Genomic DNA, 20801 nt, shown 5'->3' with positions numbered 1-20801 from the left:
CCCGACAGGGTTCGGCGGAAGAGGGAAAGCTTTTGCAATCTGGAGAGGCCCATTGGCCTTAGGATATCTGAAAACAACCGCAGATGGACCATGGGGTCCCCAGAACCGTCAAAACGGTCTATATGCGGCATCTTGAACCGGTCCGGCAAAGTAACCACTGAGTCGGCGTATCCATCCTCTATGTCTGGTATGGAATTAACGCCCTAAGCCTTTTTGAACAGTTTTTCTAAATTGCTCACTTTCAGCACTGTCGGATCCACCTCGAACTCAAACGGTGTATCCACTAGATTGGTGGGTGCTTTGGACAGTTGAGGTAGGATTGGGGGCGGAACCGGCCTCGTCGGGATGTTCGTATTTTCTTAGACATTTGCAGTATCCCCGAGTGGTGGAACTCTAGGTAAGGGTGGAGGTGGATGCGAAGCAGATGCTCCGGCTTGCTGTGGTTATTGCTGTTACTGAAGTCTGGCAATCAGTTCTGTTTGTTGACCCACAACCTCTGCCTGACGTGCGGCAAACTCTGCCTGACGGGCAGCATCCCGTTGCATGGCTTGCATAGTCTCTTGGAGCTGAAGCATTATCTCCTCCATACTTGCCGTAAGGTGCTGATCTAACTGAACAACAGGTATATCTCCCTCTGCGGTAGACTTGGAAACCTCAGCCCGACTACTCACTTGCAAGGTGGATAAGGACCACTGATCTGGTAACCGCTGTACTGATGAACTGCGCCTAACTGACCTCCGTCTAGTAACTGGGGGTAATGAAAGGAACACTAGTTGTCCGTCTATCAGATCCTCGGATCGATGAAGTTTTCGACCTCTGATCCAAAGTGCTTGGGGAATATCTGCCTGGTCAGAAGCAATGGTGCTAAGCTACCTTGCAAAAAGATAAATAAAGCATAATAAGAAAAGAAACAACCAGAAAAACGGACAGCATAATGGCTTAAATAAAGACAACACACAGTTGGCATTTGTGAGCCGAACACACTGTTCTCAACACTGATCATTGTTCCCAAATCATTGCCCCAGATTTGAAACCCTCAGGTAAAACTGATTCTCCAAATGCTGATGCCCGCAGGCCTGATACCCAGACTTGCAAACTGATACATACAACCTGTAGAGACACACTCTGACAGCACATATCAAGCAAGTAAAAGCCAAAACACCCCTATGGAGGGGTAGGGTTTCCTTGTCCTATTTTGTCAGGAGCTAGGGTTTCACTACGCACACAGCGGTTTCAAACAACCTACAATCGGGTAAGCAACTTGCCCTAGTTTGGAATAGTCACTATGGATTCCGATTTGCACTAGGTCGAATGGTAAAAAAGGTTGCCTCGGTAAAAATTGAGGTTTGTGTTCCCATCGTGGCAAAGCCTGCAACCGGTCAGCCTTATGGCACGCTTCTCAAAGTGAGCCACCGGCAAACCATTCAGGAATAGCAAACGGCATTTACGGTGTCCTAGGCACACCAATGCAAATGCAATGCAAAAAACACATAAGTGTAAAAAAAATAACATAACATGAGTTCGAGTCAAGTTCTCTAAATCCCCAGCAGAGTCACCAGAAATTGTAGACCGCCTTGGAACTCCGCTTCGCGCGCGAGGGCGCGAATCGTGGTTCTTAGCTACTACAGTTCGGACTCATGTCACGGTTCTGAATCTAATCTCACAAAGTGCAATGTGAGACTGATAAATCACCAAAGACTCCAAATCCGACAAATCATTTTGGAAAATCGATTTTAATCAAAAAGTGCCAAACATGGACTGCTTTGACAGATTTCAAAGTCGCCACCTAAATATTTTATTTTGGGAAATTTAGAAAGCCCTGACTCGTGCCTAAGGCCACATGTCCGTCATCACCAAAGTTGCCTCGGCTCAGGAACTTGGGTACGAGAGGGGAAGGTCATGTAATGAGCACCCCCACTCGCCCGATCAAAGATCGGCCTTTACTAACATGATATGTTGTTTTTGAAAACACATGTGTTCTTATTCTGGTTTATTAGTTAGCTTACTATGTGATGTGCACATCATGCAAGTATAGACTAGATCACCTAAATTAGAACAAAACATCTCATGTTTGTTTGTTTGAAAATGGTTTGAAGGTGCTACTCGCAAGTAGGCTAAGACGCGGATTTTGCCACCCTCAAGTGGGCTTATAAAACATGGTGATTTGCCACTTCAAGTGGGCTTAAAACTCACATTTTTGATGAATTGTTCCAATTCAAGCAATGAAGCCTTCATCCACAGGCGTTTATGTAGTTAAAACACTTAAGCAGTTAGCCTTATGGCAAGCATGCTGACATGATAACACTTACACGCATGCAAGGATGCTAAAGCGTAAACACTCACAGTGTACTCCGAGCTAAAACAAAAGCTAGTTAGTAATCAATGCATGATCCTAGCTATGTCAATAATGCCTAATGCAACACATACAAAATGCAACTAAGATAGGCTCGGCTATTCTAAGATGTCATGTGAGTCCAACTTAATAACATGTATTCAAATTGGAATTGAAATACAATACAGTTTGTATGATGCGCCGAGCCCGGTGCATGCAAAACAAATGAACGGATGCAAACATGCAAGCATAAGGATGCTAATTGAAACATGCCCTAAAACTAACCATCGAAAGTAGTTAAGTAAAAGGGAGAAAGAAATGGGGGTTGGAAGACATGCATCACACATACGCACACTTATTACAACAGTTGTGCCCTCTCGACGGAGGGTCTGAATAATAAGCTAACTAGCTAATCTAAGCTAATTAAACTAATTATTACAAAACGAAACTAATTAACTAATCCTAGTTAACTAATTACAAACACAAATGAATATCTAATTGCATTAACTACTTAATTACAGAACCAAATAGCTAACAAGCTAAGTAAAGCAGTTAAAAAGAGCCTCGGGGCGAGAAGTACATGCATGCTCGGTCGCCTCGTTTAGAAATCCATCGCTATGCCCCAACTTGCCTCTGTTTGCAATTGTTCTCAGGACACTGCACAAAGCTCCAGATAGTTTCTACTCCATCATGGAGACCTCCAGGAGCATTGCCGACCACTTATTGGTGGTGTAGACCACCTATAGACCACTTACATTTGATGCAGACCAGAAAAATCTGCACAACTCCATTTTGCTGCAACAGAGAACAAGAAAGGGCATGGCAGTGTATTTGCAAGATATATGTGCACAACCATCCTCCCTATCATTTCTTAAGCTCAAGAGAGTGTAGTACTTGACTCTCGGGCCACCGACTGAGCATCGCAATGCACGATGGCCGAGAAGCCAAGATTGCACATTTCAATGTCCACGAATGCACAAAAGACAAATAAGAACCTTAACCTCTATCATGCTTGATCAAGAGGGTCGGCGATCGAGAAATGAGGCACGTTTCATCACTTCAAGTATGAAACGTCCCTCATTTCTCGTGTTTGGATTAACACCCGGTCCAAACACAATGTAACGCAACACCATGGAAATACAATGCAATGCAACATGAGCATGGCAAGTTGGAGTCCTTAAGCATAAAGGCTAATGAAGGACACAATGTAAGGGCTATGTAATGCAATACTCCATGTACCAAACCAACCCCAAATAGACTTCATGCATGCCAAGACAATGGCCAAAACACTCTTAAAAAGATGGCATGAAAGGCTAGAAAATGCATGCTCATGCATTGACTCACCAATTAAGCATAAGAGCATAACTCTCAAAAGTGCTCACGGAGTGACAAAAATAAGTGTGTAGCCACACTATAAGCACTAAAATCATGTATGAAATGATGCGAAATCATCCAAACAACATAAGCATAGCATGCTAGGAGGCCAAAGGCACAAAGCTACCAAGGAGGACTACACAAGAGGCATGCAATATATGGCACAAATGAATGAACTAGACATAGACAGAGCTCAAATAGGTCAAAACAAAGACCAAAACATGTTGAAATGGGAGCTCAAAAGTCTAGGCATGCATGCATACAAGCTAGGCCACAAACAAGGTAACAATGCATGACCCTTAGAGGCACTCAAAGGGTGAAAGAAATGGGAACATGGCAATGCTATATGCTCTGAAATAACATGTTAAAAGATGCCAAATCAGGCACATGTCACAAATGAAGCATGCTATGGTGCTCAAAACTCAAGGCTAGCAAGGCCAATTGCACTACAGCTATGCAATACAAGAACCATATGACCAAGGCAACCCAAAACGGTCCTAGAAGATAGCATTGCCATGTTCTAAAACATGCATGGAACAAAGCCAAAAGAAGATAGCATGAAGGGCATGAAGCATGGAGTATGCAAGGCCAATAAGGAGGATTGCACTACACCTACCAAAACCAAGCATGAGATGACTTTACCGATGAAAATCCGAGTTATGGCATGTCAAATTAACACCAAAAATGGGCTAATACCAAGTCAACATATGCTAGAATAACAAGCTCACTCATTAGGCATGCAAGGCTAGTAAAGTGGACTTACACTACAAGTGTAAGAAGCAAATGAGGGATGCTCTAACCAACCAAAAACAGAGTTGTATCATGGCAAAATAAGACCCCAAACACACTGAAATGGTGACCCAAAAGCCTAGGCAAGATGGCATTCATAAGGGCTCATGTTTAAAGCATAAAGCACAACTTCTCCAAAGCATTCAAAGAGTGAAAAATGTGAGGGCATGACCACATTACATGTACTTAAATCACATATCAAATGATGCCAAGTCATGGAAATAGCCCATGCAATGCATTTTTTCTGAACCTAAAGCAAGAGGGAGGAGGTTCCCTCTTATAGAAGATCAAAGTTCAAGCTTGTTGAACAAGCTAGGAGCTCTAAGCAATCCTTCCATACAGGATGCTTTCTGTGCCCAACAGCTGGCACAGCTGGCAAGAAAATATCTGTAGGAAACTGCAGGAAAGCTGCCGACCAGTTGAAGTGGTCGGCCAGTTACTTGCACTGGTCGGCCGACTAGTGAAAGTGGTCCGCAAGGATAGAAAGTGGTCGACAAGGGAGGAGAGATGGCCTACACCAAGAAAGCAAAGTGCCGGCATGGCTGTCGACCACTTTTGGTGGTCCAGAGACCACCATGACCAGTTGACCGACCAGAAAGCTGGCTGGCGGGTAAGGAAAAGTGGTTTTCAGGGAGAGAAACTGGTCTACAACCCCTATTCCACCCTCTAAGCAAGGAAAACAAGATTTGTGCCAAAAATAAACCAAAAAGGATGCAAGACAAGAGTCCGCGGGTCAAGGTACGCAACCGGAAGCCTCGAAAACTAGTCTACGGGCACCAAAAGTGGTCTACGGGAGGGAAAAGTGGTCTACGGCCACAAAATGTGGTCTACAAGACCTCTGTGTCCCTCTAGACCAAGGCAACAAAGCATGGTCCGAAAACCAGGCCAAAAGGAGAACGTTAAGTGGTCCTGAGACAAGGTGCGCGACCGAAAACTCCAGAAATTGAAAACTAGTCTCCAAGAGGGAAAAGTGGTCTATGACCACAAAAAGTGGTCTATAGACCTCTCTCTCTCCCTCCAGGGAAGGTCAACGAGGCTTGGTCCACAAACCGAGCCAAAACACAAAGAGTTCAAAGGCCCAGAGGCAAGGCACTCAGCCAAAAATTCTAGAAATTCGAAACGAGCACAAACATGCGCGATCACTGAGCGCTCAATCGATGACGTTTGAGTCTTAAGGTCGGTCAAAAATGGGATGTCTACAATGATGCATGAAACATGGATGCAAAGCATGGATTTGATGAAAAAAAATATGATACTTATGCACAAATAAGGAAAGCAAGTAAAATAATCGGATAGAAAGAAGCGAGGCGAGAAATTATTACAACACTTGAAAGAATAATTACAAACCAAATGTGTGTGTGTGTGTGTGTGTGTGTGAGAGAGAGAGAGAGAGAGAGAGAGAGAGAGAATATTACAACAAAATGAAATTCTCACAAAACTCTCAAATGAAAAAAAAAAGAAAAAAGAAGCTTCAAGCGCCTCGGAGACCATCAGAAGTTGGTATGCTCAACTAAATGTACAAAAGGAGTTAGCTGACTGGCCAAATAGGCCTAGCAAAATCTATTTTATCGCAAAATCGAGAAAAAAACAATTAAGGAATATATATAGGTGGCTCAACTAACTACTTTCGGTCAGATTACAATAAAAACTAACATACAACTTAAAACAAGGAAATGACTATAAGATAGAAAGTGCAAGAAAATGAAAGAATTGAAAACTAACCACTTTACAACAACACAATACGAAACAAAAGCAAAAAAAAAAAAAAAAAAAAAAAATGAATATGAGATAGAAAAGCAAGAAAATGAAAGAATTGAAAACTAACTACTTCTGGTTAGATTACAACAAAACAATATGAAACAAAAGTAAGAAAATGAATTTGAGATGGAAATAAAAGAATTGAAAATTCATCTTCCAAAAAAAGAGTAAACTTGTTGATTTCCAAACTTCCTTAATCACCCTCAAGGTTGTGAATTATGATCTTAATCCTCAATTCTAGATCTTGAAATTTGAGCTTAGAATGATGGTTTTGATCAAGTGTATGATCACTCTTTACTTGGCAAGAATACTCTCTCTTCGATCAAGGCTTAGGACTTGGTTCTTAAGTGGTTTTGGCAAGGGATGATAAGACATATAGAGGCTTGGTAACTTCACTAGTTTGGCAAGACAACTCTCTAGTTTTCAAAGCTTTCTTTTCTCTCAAATTCTAACTCAAATTTAGCATTCTCTCTACACTTCTTCTTAAATTTGTCCTCAAACTCAAGACTAGAGCTCTCATTATATAGTACAAGAGCTAAGACCCTTCAATTTTTGAAGAGTCAATTTTGAAAAGCCAAAACCTTTTCATCTTTTGAAGAGCCAATTTTGAAAAGCCAACATCCCTTCTTTTTTTTGAAAAGCCAATTTTGAAGAGCCAAAATCCATTCATTTTGTGAAGAGTCAATTTTGAAGAGCCAAAATCCATTCATTTTGTGAAGAGCCAAAACCCATTCCTTTTTTTGAAGAGTCAATTTTTCCAAAACTGCTAAATTTTTTAGATAAGAAAAATGGAGAAAAAGATTTTTGAATAGGTCTAAAATAATTTAGCCAAAATGGGTGTAAGGTTGGAATTAAAGCTTAAACCCGACTTTTTTGTTGAGAAATTCATATTCCAATTCTCATCATCGGCTGATCAAAAGAAAGCACCAAAGTCTTAAAGCCAGCCAAAATAGGGTGTCTACATCGTCTCCTTTTAACAAAGAGCTGAAGGGGGCAGAGATCTCTACAAGTACTGGAATAAACCTCCAAATATAAGACACCTTCCCAAGGAACTTCTTTAACTCCTTTTGAGAATGCAGATGAGGCATTGCTCTGATAGATTTGACCTTGTCTTCGTCTGCCTCAACACCATGTGTATGTACAAAAAAAAACCCGAGAAACTTCTCGGCCATCACTCCGAAAGCACATTTTAGAGGATTCATCCTCATTTTGAATTTCTAGCACTACTTGAATACTTTCTCAAGGTCTCAGAGATAGTTCTCTTCTTTCTTAGACTTTACCACTAGATCATCAACATGGTCTTTCACCTCATGATGGATCATGTCAGGAAAGGTTGCAGTCATAGCCCTTTGGTAAGTTGCTTTAACATTCTTGAGTCCAAAAGGCATGACTGTATAGAAGAAGCTTCTGAGAGGTGTTCTAAAAGCAGTCTTTTATGCATCCTCCTCTGCCATCTTAATCTAATTGTATCCACTAAACCCATTCATGAACAAGAACATCTGGTGTCCTGAGGTGGAATCCATGAGAGTGTCGATGTGAGGTAGAGGAAATTTATCCTCCAAGCAAGATTTGTTCAGGTCTCAAAAGTCTATATACACCCTAATTTGACCATTTTTCTTCTTCACTAGCACTATGTTCTCCAACCACGTACGGTACTATATTGGTCGAATAAAACCTGCATGTTAAAGTTTTTCAATTTCTTTCCTCATTCTCTCTTCAAGCTCTAGATGATATTTTCGAGCAGCTTGCTTGATCAGTTTGGAATTTGAGAACACATCAAGATAATGGGAGACTAGGTTACGATCTAGTCCGGGCATTTCCTTATAGGACCAAGCAAACACATCCGAGTACTGACTTATCAACTTTACCAACTACTCCTGTTTTTCTGGGCTAAGGTTCGAACTTATGAATATCAGCCTTGGAGCATCCTACCGGCCACTTAGATCTACTTCGACAAGCTGTTTGGGCGGAGGTTTCAACTCATCCTACATGCATTCTGGAGTCACTTCAGGCTTTTTTACTATGTCCTCATTAGGAGGCTCTTTCTTTGACTCAGAGTCTGTTGGTAGAGAACCGACTCTCCTTATCTTCACAAATAATACACCATTTTGTCTCATTCTCAAAATTTTATCACCTTCCGAGGAAATTAGGACTTATAGGTCAAGATGTCACCCGCTTACTTGATTATACTTTTTGCTTCTTGTCATCTTTGATATCCTCCCAACAAGCAATTTTGACCCTCTAAGGCTTAAAGGTGGTGGGATTTTCTATGAAAAACAATTCGGTGGAATAGATGGCATCAGAATAATGAGCTTTATGAGTCTCGAAAGGCCTTTCTGTAGCCTAAATTGTCACTGTCTTCTTTCCCCATTTAGCCTTAACACACTAATGATAACTCGACGGTACAGCCCCATATCTATGCATCTAGGTCCTCCCCAGAATGATGTCATAGCTTGCCTCAGAGTTGATAATACGGAGCTTGGTGGCCGAGCGAATCTCTTCAGTGGCTAGATCAACTGTTACTTATCCCATAGTAACTCTCCTTTCTCCATCGAAGCCAGTGATAACTATGAATTGCTTCACAATGCGATCTTCAAAAATTTTGGCCTTGTCTAGAGCACCTGAGTCATAATGTTAATAAAGGCTCCACTATCTAGAAAGGCCTTTTTGAACTCAACATCGTTAATATAGGCAGTCACATAAAGTGGGCAGTTATGAGAAAAAAGATACTTCCAATCAGCCTCAGAGAAAGTAATGGCACTAGATTGCTCTTTTTCCTTTCTCAAGATGGATCCCTCAGTTGACATGCATTCTTTATGGTGTGCCTTGGCTATATTGATGATAGCCTTGGTGATTTTTATCCATGCCTTCCTGGAAAGTCCAAGTTAGTTGAAGAATTACTTGAACTTTACAAAATCTTGCAGGGTTTTGGTATAGTGATCTGCGTTTTTCTCCACCTTCAGAGGCTTATAATTAACCATCTTCTCGGTTTCTTTAAAATAAGACGCAATAAAAACATGATGTCTTCCTCCGTTATATTCTTCTCCTCCTTTTGGATCAAAGGGACGTTCAACATGGGCCATAAAGACTTTGCCCTTTGGATTAAGAGCACTTCTATAATAAACTTGCTCACTCTCAGATTCAAAGGTGTCATCAAGATGACAATCATTGTCATCGAGATTAGCGATAACTTCAATCATCAGACCTTCATATGCTATCATAGCAATATTCTTACCATTGTCTCGGTGCTGAGGATATGGTTGCTCTCGAATGTCTTGAGTTCTCTATTCTTTGAACCTCAATTCATCTGCGTTAACTTTATCTCTAAAAAATTTCCTAAAAGTCCAATACTTCTTTGTCAAAGGCTTCAATGTCTGATGATAAACGCAATACTTGGGGCTCTTACAGTCCTTTTTTGATAAGACTTCCTCGACATATGGTAATTTTAGCTCTCTGTCGGCCACACATTATTTGACTAGAGCTTTTACCTCCTCGATTCCACAACCCCATATTGCTTTCTCTTCTGGCCTCTATGCCCTCCTTCTTGTGACTTCTGGGTATCAGAGGCAAAGGTCGCAGCAACAATAGAACCTTGAGATGATTTAAAACTAGTTTTGTAACTGGCCTTGAATCCAAACTCCTGAGCCTAAGGTGTGCTAATGTTCCAAGCCGCTTCCACTAGTGTCGAGAAGGTAGGTAGCTTGTGATTAACCAAAACAATTTGTACAGGTCAATGCCCCCTCTTGACAAATCTGAACCAGGTAACTCTCATCCACGACTTTATGTCAATCCACAGTCTTGTCCTGAAACCTTTTTGGCGTAGTCAAGAATGTTCTCATTTTCTCGTTGTTTTTCCTTACACAAGGTATGTATGGTCACCTTTCTGGCCACTTGAAAATTTTGGCGTGGAATTTGTTGACTATCTCCTTCCAACTTCAGATAGAGTTTGGGGCCAAGTTAACATACGTATGCTCGATCAGTAAGGGACTTGGAGAATTCTCTCAGCCAGAGGACATGATTTGAACCATGAATCCCTAAAGTCTCGATGAACCGAACAACATGTTCTTGAGCATTTCCTTGTTTGCCATCGAATTTGATGAACTTCGACACCGTGTATCCCTCTGGGTATGGATGACTCAACATCTCGATAGGGTATGGTGGCTTAACATCTGGATCAGGCAAAGTGGGTAAAATCCTCTTGCCCCGTTCAAAATCGAACATGGCTTGCACATCAACAAAGGTGAGAAATTGTTGAAGGAGAGAACTTGATGGTGATATTCCTGAAACTTAGCTTATAGACCTGAAGATTGAGCCTGAAGCGACTTGGCCATTCGGGTGTTGAGAATTCACCATTGGTGAATACACATGATGATATTGGCCATTGGCACCTATAGACAAGCCATTTGGTGATGGGACATTGAATTGGGTCCTATAAAGTCCATTGACCGCTGCATTTGTTGCGGCATGGGCATGGCCCTACACTACCTAACCACTGTTGTTGTTGTTGTTGTGTTACTGTAAGCTACAGGCTAGCTGTGGCCTACTTCTCCTTGGGTTGCTGCTTGGCTGTGGTTTACTTCTCCATGGGCTTGATTTTGCACTTCGATTGAAACGACTCCATCTCTAGTTTGATTTCCATTTGGCACCCGTGCAAACATAGAACTCATCACCAACATAGTGTGAGTGAGATTCTGAAGAGTGGTAAGAATCTCGAGTTGGGTATTTTGAAGTCCTTGAATGGTTTCGAGCAAGAATGATTGATCTTGAGCCATCTTATCACCACCATTGGAGGATCCTTGTTGGTGAACTTCTTCTTCTTCTCCTGCCATCCTCACCGAGGTTGTGTGGTTTTCGAATCTCGTTGAGACCATTAACCAATCTGCCTCCCCAATGGAGTTGTCCAAATGTATGTAAGGGTCCGAGAACGTCGCCGAAAAAGTCAAAGATTGTTGGAAAAGTTGCCGGAATCTTCGAAGGCTCGCTAGGAACTTGTTGGAGACCCAAGTTTTTTACACTGTAATCCACATATTTTCCTCACTACAAACCAAATTTATTTTCAACACAACAGATAAAACCCTTTTTTCCTCCAGGTAAATCAAACTTTGCCTGCTTCATGTTTGATTATTTACTCACTTTACCTCTTAAAATTTATTTCTTCTCATTTTGGCTCTTCATATTTTAATTTTTTTCCAATTTACTTCCAAAGTTAAATTATGTTTAAAATTTGATAGGAAATGACACATTGATAACAAGATGACATAAACATATTTTATTACATATAACTCATACTTCTAACTCAAATCTAAATTTCAATATAGTAATATATTTGTTATGTTACGTGGCAGTTAATGTGGCATTTTCTGTCTAATTTTTAGCATAAATTAATTTTAGGAGTAAACTGAGAAAAATTTAAAATATAAAGAGCCAAATAAGGAAGAAAAAAAAAAATAGACAAACATAAAGAGGCATAGTGTAATTTCCCCAATTTTCTCCCATAGATCTTGTATTTATCCTCCAACAAGTCAATTAATTCCTATTTCAATGATCGTTGAGGAGCCACCGAAGTTTACCGGTGTGGCGACATCGATGGTTGCATAAGAAAATTTGTACTATTGTGATGATGGCGTGAGAAGGTGGCTTGGAAGCTTTGAGCGGATTGACTTGATTTTATAAATAAAAATACAAAACAAAAATAAATAAATAAAACAAATAAAACGGTGTGTTGTTTTGTGGAACAACAGATACAGCAGTACTGACCCCTTCTCCTAACCATTTTAGTACACAAGTTTTTTAATTTTTTTAAAATATTTTTTATTTGATAAAAAATACATCAAATAGTCTAATAGCCGTTTTGAAAATAAAACATTAAGCATGCTAGTAATTAATTTAAAAAAGTTATTAAAAATATGAATTATCTGCACCAATTATTAACGTTTTTTAGATATAACTAAAAAGTCATGCCCCAAAATTAATACCATGTTTGATTTGAGTTTCTCAAACTATTTTTTGATAAAACGTCACAACCTATTGGTCAATCATATTCCCCATTGCTTGTTGGTTTATCTAGAAAAATAAACTCCAGAGTTTTTTAACCTAGCCAATCTACCACTCTCCAATGGCGTAGTGCCTTGCACACGTTATTGACGTCTCGTTTAGCAAGTGATTTTTTAAGTCAAAATGTTAAAAGGTTATTAAAAAATTTAAAAAATCAACAACTTATACAAAAAAGTCAAAAATACTATTTTCTCTATACTTTTTGCATATCTTTTCGTAAAAATTCAAAAAATCATCCCAAATATACTAATTTTTTTACATCTTATTTTAACTAAAAAATCAAAAAATTATTAAAAAAACATTTCCAAAGGAGGCTTGGACCGCAACATGTAACCAATTTCCAACCCCAAACCTAGCACCGTTAATTATATCTACAGAGAAGCTAATGCTTGTGCTGATCTCTTTAGCTAATTAAGGAGTGTTTTTGGCTAAAGGATTGTGTATTCCCTTCTCCTCCTCCTTGTATTTCTTTGCAACTAGTCGCTGATGCTAGAGGGGTTACTTAACCTGGAATATTGTAATCTCACTTTATGTTATAATATTTTTTGTTTTACCAAAAAAAATATATATATAAAAATTAATTTGACAAAAATAAATATAAAAAATATTTTATGTCCTTCAAAAACATAAAATTATATAAAAATGATAAGTGCATTTGATTTTTTTTGCTTTTTTCATGAAACTAAATTTCGTATTTTTAGATTTTTTTTTTTTTTGAAATAAGGCCTATTTTGGCAATTAGAAAAAAAAAAATAAGTTTATTGATTTATTTGAGTCACATCACTCTATTTTTTTTTTTTACTTTTTTTGAAAAAATACTAATAAGTCAAAAAAAAATCACTTCCTAAAATAGGCCGGCCTCGTTTGGCAATATTATTTTTTAACATAAAAGTTAGAAAGTCACTAAAAAAATTAAAAAATCAACAATCTATATCAAAAGTTAAAGATTATCTTTTCTCTTTACTTTTTGCAGATCTTTTTGTAAAAATCTAAAAAGACATTCCAAATATACTAATTTTTTAAAATTATATTTTAGTTAAAAAGTTATTAAAAAAATCTGTTTCTAAACGAGTTTATGAAAAACAAACAAAACATGGCTTTTTTCAACTCATAAAAAAATAAAAAAAAGAATATTAAAAAAATTAATTCCCAGGCAAGACTTTAATAAATCATTATAAAAAATAAAAGCGTTGTTTGGTTTGTTTTTGAGAAATAAATTTTAGAGAATATTTTTTAAAATTTTGCTTGATTTAATGATTTTGGAAAAAAAAAAAATTTAAAATCACTCTCTATCTCCTACACATCAATTAATCACTTTTCTCTCTTTTTATCAATCATTTTTTCTCTTACACACATCTACTAAACTACAACAAAATATCAAATCATTTTAAACTCTCATACTCCAAAATTATTTTCAAAATATACAACAAAATAAATCAAAAAAATTTCTAAACCTTTTTCCCAAAACTTTAAAAAAAAATTTATCCCCTAAAATCAAAGGAAACACACCAAAAAAAAAATTTGAAACAAAAAGAGCCGAAAAATGTTAAAGGCCTCAAAAATTTTATCAAAAATTTTACCAAATGTCTCACATAAATGTTAATATAAATCCCACACCCATATAAAAAATTTAATAAAATTTTTAATAAAATATTAGGCTCTCTAGCATTACTCAAAAGAGCCGGCTTGGATATTTCATAATGCTTTTACTAATTGTGCTCTCTCTCTCTCTCTCTCTCTCCAGTTGGAGGACCAAAAACGTAAAAGTTAGGATAATTTACGGTAAGATTTTAAATTTTAATAAATTAGTCATTATGGCATGCGTTTGCCCTAATAACTTCACGCCTAGGGTTTCCTGTCTCTGTCCTTGCCTCATTTGTTGCTATATATATGTATATACATTCGTAGCTATTTCTCTCCATCTTCGTTCCACACCCCCGCAAGGTCTACGGTTTTTCACCTGCGCTCCCTCTCTCTCTCTCCTCTCTTCTCTTATCATCTGAGGTACATCACTGTACATCAATTTTTTTCGATTTCGCTTTTATCAAATCTCATATTTCAATTGACTTCAATCGATTTAGATATCTGTATAATCTCGTTTTGATTGAAGAGCTCAGATTTATTGATTTGTTTTATATTTATAGCTGTAGATCGGTCGAGTTCTCTTTTTTTATTTGAATGTGAATTTTGATATGGCGTTGATGTGAAGATTTGATTGAGCTTATCACTTTTATTTGGGTTTTTGTGGAAAAAATTATTTCTGGTGGGCTTGTCGGTTTGACTAGAATATTTTGGGTCTGAAGATTGATTTACCTTCGAAATTTGATCTCTTCATTAAATTTTCGTTTTTATTGTTTTTTTAACTGCAAAACCATCAATATTATATTGGACACGTAAGGTGTATGGCTGAGTTGTTTATATTTGAGATGGGTGTTGTTGTAACAACTCTTGTGATTTCATTTAGTTCCTGACCACACAAAAACCCTGTCTTTCAGTGAGGGCTTAGAATCTACAGAAGTTATTTAGAGCTCATTCCCAGCTTTATCTTTGTATTTCATTTATATAAATACAAATATGTTTATGTATTTTACTTAGATTTCTAGACATATGTAGGAGATTTAGGCCATGACCTATTACTATTAGTGATTATTTTTGTTGAAATTATTACTTAAGAACCTTAATCTGGAATTAGGAGCTTTATTGTGTGTGTTTAATATTTTGTTTGTGTTCATATTTTTTCACATGGGTTTGGTGTGGAAAATGATATACAAGCCCACTTTCTAGGCCCAATGATGTGTAAGTGAGATTATTGGTTGATTGATCATTGGGCTTGAAGAATGGGTCTAATTTTTGAGTTTGAATAGCACTAATCATTTGGTATTTTGATGTGATCTTGCAACCTTTTGTCCCCATTTTTTTTATGTCAATTTTTTTTGGGTCTAAATTTGGATGAAGCTACTTTTGGTAGTTGTTTATTGATGAATACATGAACAAAGCAACAACAAATATATGGTGCGTCTTTTTTTTACATCTTCAGTATGCTTGCATGTTCTTCTTTCCATTTTTTGAAATTTTTTATCCCACTACCTTTTTATCATTATGGATTGAATTTAGTGAATGTGGGCTGTATGATCGTCCTGAAAAACTCTCATTTTGTGCTGTAATGGGATGAATTAATGATAACAGATTGTGAAAATAATTCAATCCAATAAAATATGTCTGCAATGCAACATTTTACTTGGCATGCTGTTTTATATATGTCTTCTACATAGTAGAAGCCTAGATGGTCGTCAATGTCAATCGCTAAGGGTTACAATAACACATTTGCAATTTCTTGGTTCGTAACTTGTTTGATGAATTTGTATGGTATGAGTCATTTATGGCATCTAGTTGTCAGAATTACGTTTCTGTTTCTTTATGCTGCTTACCAGCATGTTAGTGTTTATTTTTCAGCTATGTTTTGAATTTTGGTTTACATTGAAATTGTTATTACAGAGCTGATTTAGGTTCCATATTGCTGTTAGCCATTGAGGGCTTCATCTTTTCTATAATTTAGCCACTGTTGAGCACTATTGCAGTTTTCGAATTTTATTTTTGTTTGAAATCCTTGATGGGCTGATTTTTTTCCTAAATGATATCTAATTTATTTGAAAAAATTGTAAAATTCTTTGTTTATCTCTGATTATGAAATTAATTGTTTCCAGGAAATTGGCAGTATTGCAATATCTGCAGGTAGCGAAAGTGGAGTGTGTTGAGTTTGAAGCTTCTTTTATGTCTGAACGGGGCTCTCTTGTTTTGTTATCAATTGGGTTGCTTGGAGAGTACTGTCCTACATCAAAAAAAAAGAATAGATATTCTCTTGATAAAGTTGGCTGCATGCATCTTGGGCCATTTCTGGACCATAGCACACACTGTCAGGGTTGCCAGTTTATGCGGCCTTTTCCATTTGCAGGGAATTCTTCCAATTTTGAAAAAAAAAATCTTGGTAAAAGAATCGACCTGCTCCCCTTCTGATAAAGTCCATTCTAGCATACATAATTTTTTGAAAACAAGATGGCTTTACAAAATATTGGTGCTGGAAACAAGGATGATGCCTTCTATAGGTATAAGATGCCCAGAATGATTACGAAGATTGAAGGTCGTGGGAATGGCATCAAGACCAATGTGGTCAACATGGTTGACATTGCAAAGGCTTTGGGTAGACCTGCTTCCTACACAACCAAGTATTTTGGTTGTGAGCTTGGGGCCCAATCCAAATTTGATGTGAAGACTGGAACATCCCATGTTAATGGTGCCCATGACACTGCCAAACTTGCTGGGCTTCTTGAGAACTTCATCAAGAAATATGTACAATGCTATGGCTGTGGGAATCCTGAAACTGAGATAATCATCACTAAGGCACAGATGATTAACCTCAAATGTGCTGCTTGTGGGTTTTTGTCAGATGTTGATATGAGGGACAAGCTCACAACGTTTATTATCAAGAACCCTCCTGAGCTGAAGAAGGGATCAAAAGACAAGAAGGCAATGAGGAGGGCTGAAAAAGAGAGGCTCAAGGAAGGGGCGGTGGCAGATGAGGAACAGACGAAACTTAAAAAAGAGGCTGCAAAGAAGAAGGGCTCCTCTGCTGGTTCTAAGGATGTGGTTTCCAAAGCATCCACCAAGAAGAAAATTAATGTCTCTGATGGTGACCATTCTCCTGCGGGCAGCCAAGCAGATGAAAATGAAGCAACAGCATCAGTCGACACTGATGAAGATGATGATGTCCAGTGGCAGACTGACACATCTGCGGAGGCTGCTCGCCTGCGGATTCAGGAACAGCTGAGTGCTGTTACAGCTGGTATGGTGATGCTTTCAACCAATGAAGAGAAGCTGAATTCGGCTAAAAACTCTCCCGAGCGTGAAGAGCAATCCAAGGTTAGCACACATGCGAACGGGGTCAAATCTAGTAACTCTTATGAGAAGCTTGTCGATGAGATTAAGGAATTCCTCAAGAAGGGCTCCTCTGCTAACCAGCTCAAGTCCTTTTTGGGATCTCTTTCTGGAACTCTCCAGGAGACCATGGATGCCCTCTTTAAAGCTCTTTTTGATGGCACTGGAAAGGGATTTTCAAAGGAGGTGACCAAGAAAAAGAACTACCTTGCAGCTGCCACTCAGGAGGAGGGATCACAGCTGCTTTTGCTTCACGCGATTGAGGCTTTCTGTGTGAAAGCAAACCCTGAGGCAGTGAAGGAGGTGGCTTTGGTACTCAAAGTGCTTTATGACAGTGATGTGCTGGAAGAGGTATTCATAGTGGAGTGGTATGGGAAGGGCTTGAGTGGAAACAACAAAGGCTCGCAGATCTGGAAGAACGTTAAGCCCTTTATGGAATGGCTCCAGAGTGCTGAGTCTGAATCTGAAGAGGAGTGAATTGGGATATATGCACTTCTGCCCACCCAGGTGGTTTCCAAGCTTTTCCATGATTTGGTTGTGATGTTTTTGACAGTTTGGTACTTCTCTATCTCATCTAGTAGTAAATAAGACTTGTTAATGTCTTGTGATCACGGGGAATAATGCTTGTTGGTATGGGTCAGGTTGTGTAGTTATTATCAGAATGTCTTGCCTAGAAATAAAGGAGAAATGTTTTGTTATGTTTGTTTTCTTGTGTTACTAGGGAGTATATGCTTGTTTCAACTTATTGTGGTGGCTTTCAAATTTCAATGAATTAGTTGAGTTTGTGACATCTACTTGCATAATGGTGAAGTACCTTTTGTTTTGGTTCCATCCTTCCACCCTACCCCTCTCAACCAAACCTCACCTCACCTCCTTTTGAGCCCTCACTTGGGTCTTGGCAAACTTAATCAAAGTATAATCCGACCTGGGAGAGAGATGAGCTTCTCAAGTCTGGGTAGCTCCCCTTACAGTGTTTGGTTGGGAGATTAGAGAAGGAATTTGAAAAATAGAAGGAGAAATGTAAGTAATATATGAATAAAATATATTTACATTTAATCTAGTTTTACACATCTTTTTCTTCTCTTTCTCATTTCAAATCTCTTTCCAAATCTCTCAACTAAACACAGCGTTAGTGATCAGAATCGCTCATTTATAAAACAAAATACAATTAGTTAGTGTATCTATCAATTTCCGATTAAGTTGATATTTTGGATATATGTTTTTCTCTTTGAGACTTATAAAATGAATGGTTCAGATAACCGTTGTGAGGACCTACACAAAATGGAGTTTCGAGGGCTATGGAGAAGGTGGAGTCTTGAGAGAGGCTGCTTCCTAGTAGAGACCCACAATTTAAAAATCACTTGACGTGTCAAGAAAATTAGGTCTGGAATGGTTGAATTTTTAACAAATCAAAAATTGACATTTAACCTGCCATACTATTATGGGTAAAATTAGTGGAGATTTTTTTATGAGTGTCAATTTTATTCCGAATGCATGTAATGCAAGAATGTTTCATGCCTTGTGTTTATGGATAAAACATTATTTGGGTTGTTTCATGGGAATGCACAAGACCATTAAAGGATGTGAACGAGTCGAAGGGCCTCTGCAATGTAATCAAATGGGTTAAACTGACTTCAGTAAGTGGGGTAATGTTGGGGGAAAGGCTTGTCTCAATTGGAGTGTGTTGTTGGGCCTCCATGGGCTCACCGTGGAGCTCACATCAATAATTTAAATTGTTCAATATATAAAGCCCGTCGAATATTTTATCTTTGTAAAAAAATCACACTGATCGGATATCAATAGTCATTGGATCAGATTACATTTGTATTAACAATTTATTTTTTAAATCATACTCACCATTGATATAAATTTGATCTGATCAAATAAATATCGATATCTGATCAATTTGATTTTTTGTAAAGATGAAATACTTGACGAGTTTTATATATTGACGAGTTAGATCATTGATGTAGACTCCGTGAGTGACGGCTCTACAAAACCCAACAGCACGCTCCAATCAAAGAGAAGCTTGAGCCATGTTGTAATAGAGGAAACCTAGCTGCTAGATTTTGAGACTGGACGGTGATTTTGCGTAGACTTGAATGGGTATTTGTGATTCAGAGCGGTTTTCAAGCAGGTAGTTTATAGGGTAAATTATATTATTTAAATTTCACTTTATTTTTTTTATTTTAGATTGAATAATTTAATCTTTATATTTTAAATTTAGTTTTATTTTTATTTATTTGCTCAAATTAAAAGTTAAACTTAACAATTTTTAAACACTTGTCAATCTCTTGTATAAAAAAATAAAAAATAAAAATAAAAAATTGAAAGTTTAAACTAAAAAACCAAATTAAAATCAGACTTAAAATATAAGGATGAAACTGTAATTTATCCCACTGTTTTTAGTGATAATAGAAAGGGTAATTCTACTTACACCACAATTTGATCTCCTTACACCCATTTTCTCATTACAATCAATCAATTTTTTACTCTCTTCACACTTTTCAATATAGTAATTTTACCCCTCTTCAATGCCACCTCTCCTTACACTCATTTTCATCTACTCTCTTTCCTCCACTTTCCTCCCCCTTTTTCTGCCATTGTTACTCGCCGCCACTATCATCATTCCCAGTCTCACCTGGCACCCTTTGTTGGGTATACTTTTTTAGTGGTGTATGGAACCTAATTGATTTATTAAAAGAATTTAATTTAATTTGGTATTGATTATAATATATTTTTTTTATATTATATTTAATTTTTGAAAGTCCAATGGGTATTTAAAAAATCTGTTTGGTGACAACTAGGGTTTGCATAAAAAAAATTCAAGAGTCAACAATATTTTTTTTTTTGGTATTATTTTGTATTTTCCGAAGAGGTGCAGCGGCTGTGGAAAATTGATACATAGTTTTTGGTAGGTTTTTGGCTACCAATATTGATTCATATTTACTTCAGTGAGAGTGCTTCCTGGGTAATCCAATTTGGTGAATATATATATATATATATATATATATATCAAGCTTGCTGTGTGATTCTTGGGTGCATATTCAAGGGCTCTGTTTGTTTGCTGAGTATATTCAAGGGCTCTGTTCGTCCATCTAGTTGGTGAAGTCTTTCCTTTTATTTATTTGTGATTATTTGAAATTCACTTAAAATTGGTTTTGTATGACCATTCATGTTTGTTTGTAATTGTTTGAAAACTTTTGATTGATAGTGGAATTGAATTTCGATCCCGTGAATGTACCTCACATTGAGGGAACCATGTAAAAATTCTTTTGTCACTATTGATTTAATTTTTCCTCATTAGTTTTTATTTTCAGTGATTGATTTACTTGTGAGAAATCATCTATTTTCCCTAACAATTGGTATCAAAGTTTATAGTTTATTTTGGTTTATTTATTTGTGTAAATCAATGGAGGAGAATATGGGTCGTATATCTAACTTCAATGGAAGCAATTGGGTAACTTAAAAAACTAAAATGGAAGACTTATTTGTAAAGATTTGTATGGACTTACAGAGGGTGATAGTGGCAAACCTGAGCATATGAAAAATGATGAATAAA

General features: G+C 37.5%; 1 protein-coding gene across 1 annotated transcript; it reads left to right on the top strand.

The window, feature by feature from the left end:
* The first annotated feature begins 14094 nt into the window (after positions 1–14094).
* LOC114291948 (eukaryotic translation initiation factor 5) lies at positions 14095–17937 on the top strand. The gene is made up of 2 exons (XM_028235829.2): positions 14095–14311; positions 16012–17937. The coding sequence occupies exon 2, from the start codon at positions 16361–16363 to the stop codon at positions 17714–17716; it is 1356 nt and encodes a 451-aa protein (XP_028091630.2). The 5' UTR covers positions 14095–14311; positions 16012–16360; the 3' UTR covers positions 17717–17937.
* Positions 17938–20801: the final 2864 nt, after the last annotated feature.

Source organism: Camellia sinensis, chromosome 3 (genome assembly GCF_055761805.1).
Source record: "Camellia sinensis isolate YWXY chromosome 3, ASM5576180v1, whole genome shotgun sequence".
Taxonomy (NCBI): Eukaryota; Viridiplantae; Streptophyta; class Magnoliopsida; order Ericales; family Theaceae; genus Camellia; species Camellia sinensis.
Note: the sequence above shows the minus strand (reverse complement) of the source record. Positions and strands in the feature narration are given on the sequence as shown.

Coding starts and splice junctions, on each gene's coding strand:
- LOC114291948 (XM_028235829.2), top strand. CDS start 16,361: ATGGCTTTACAAAATATTGGTGCTGGAAACAAGGATGATGCCTTCTAT.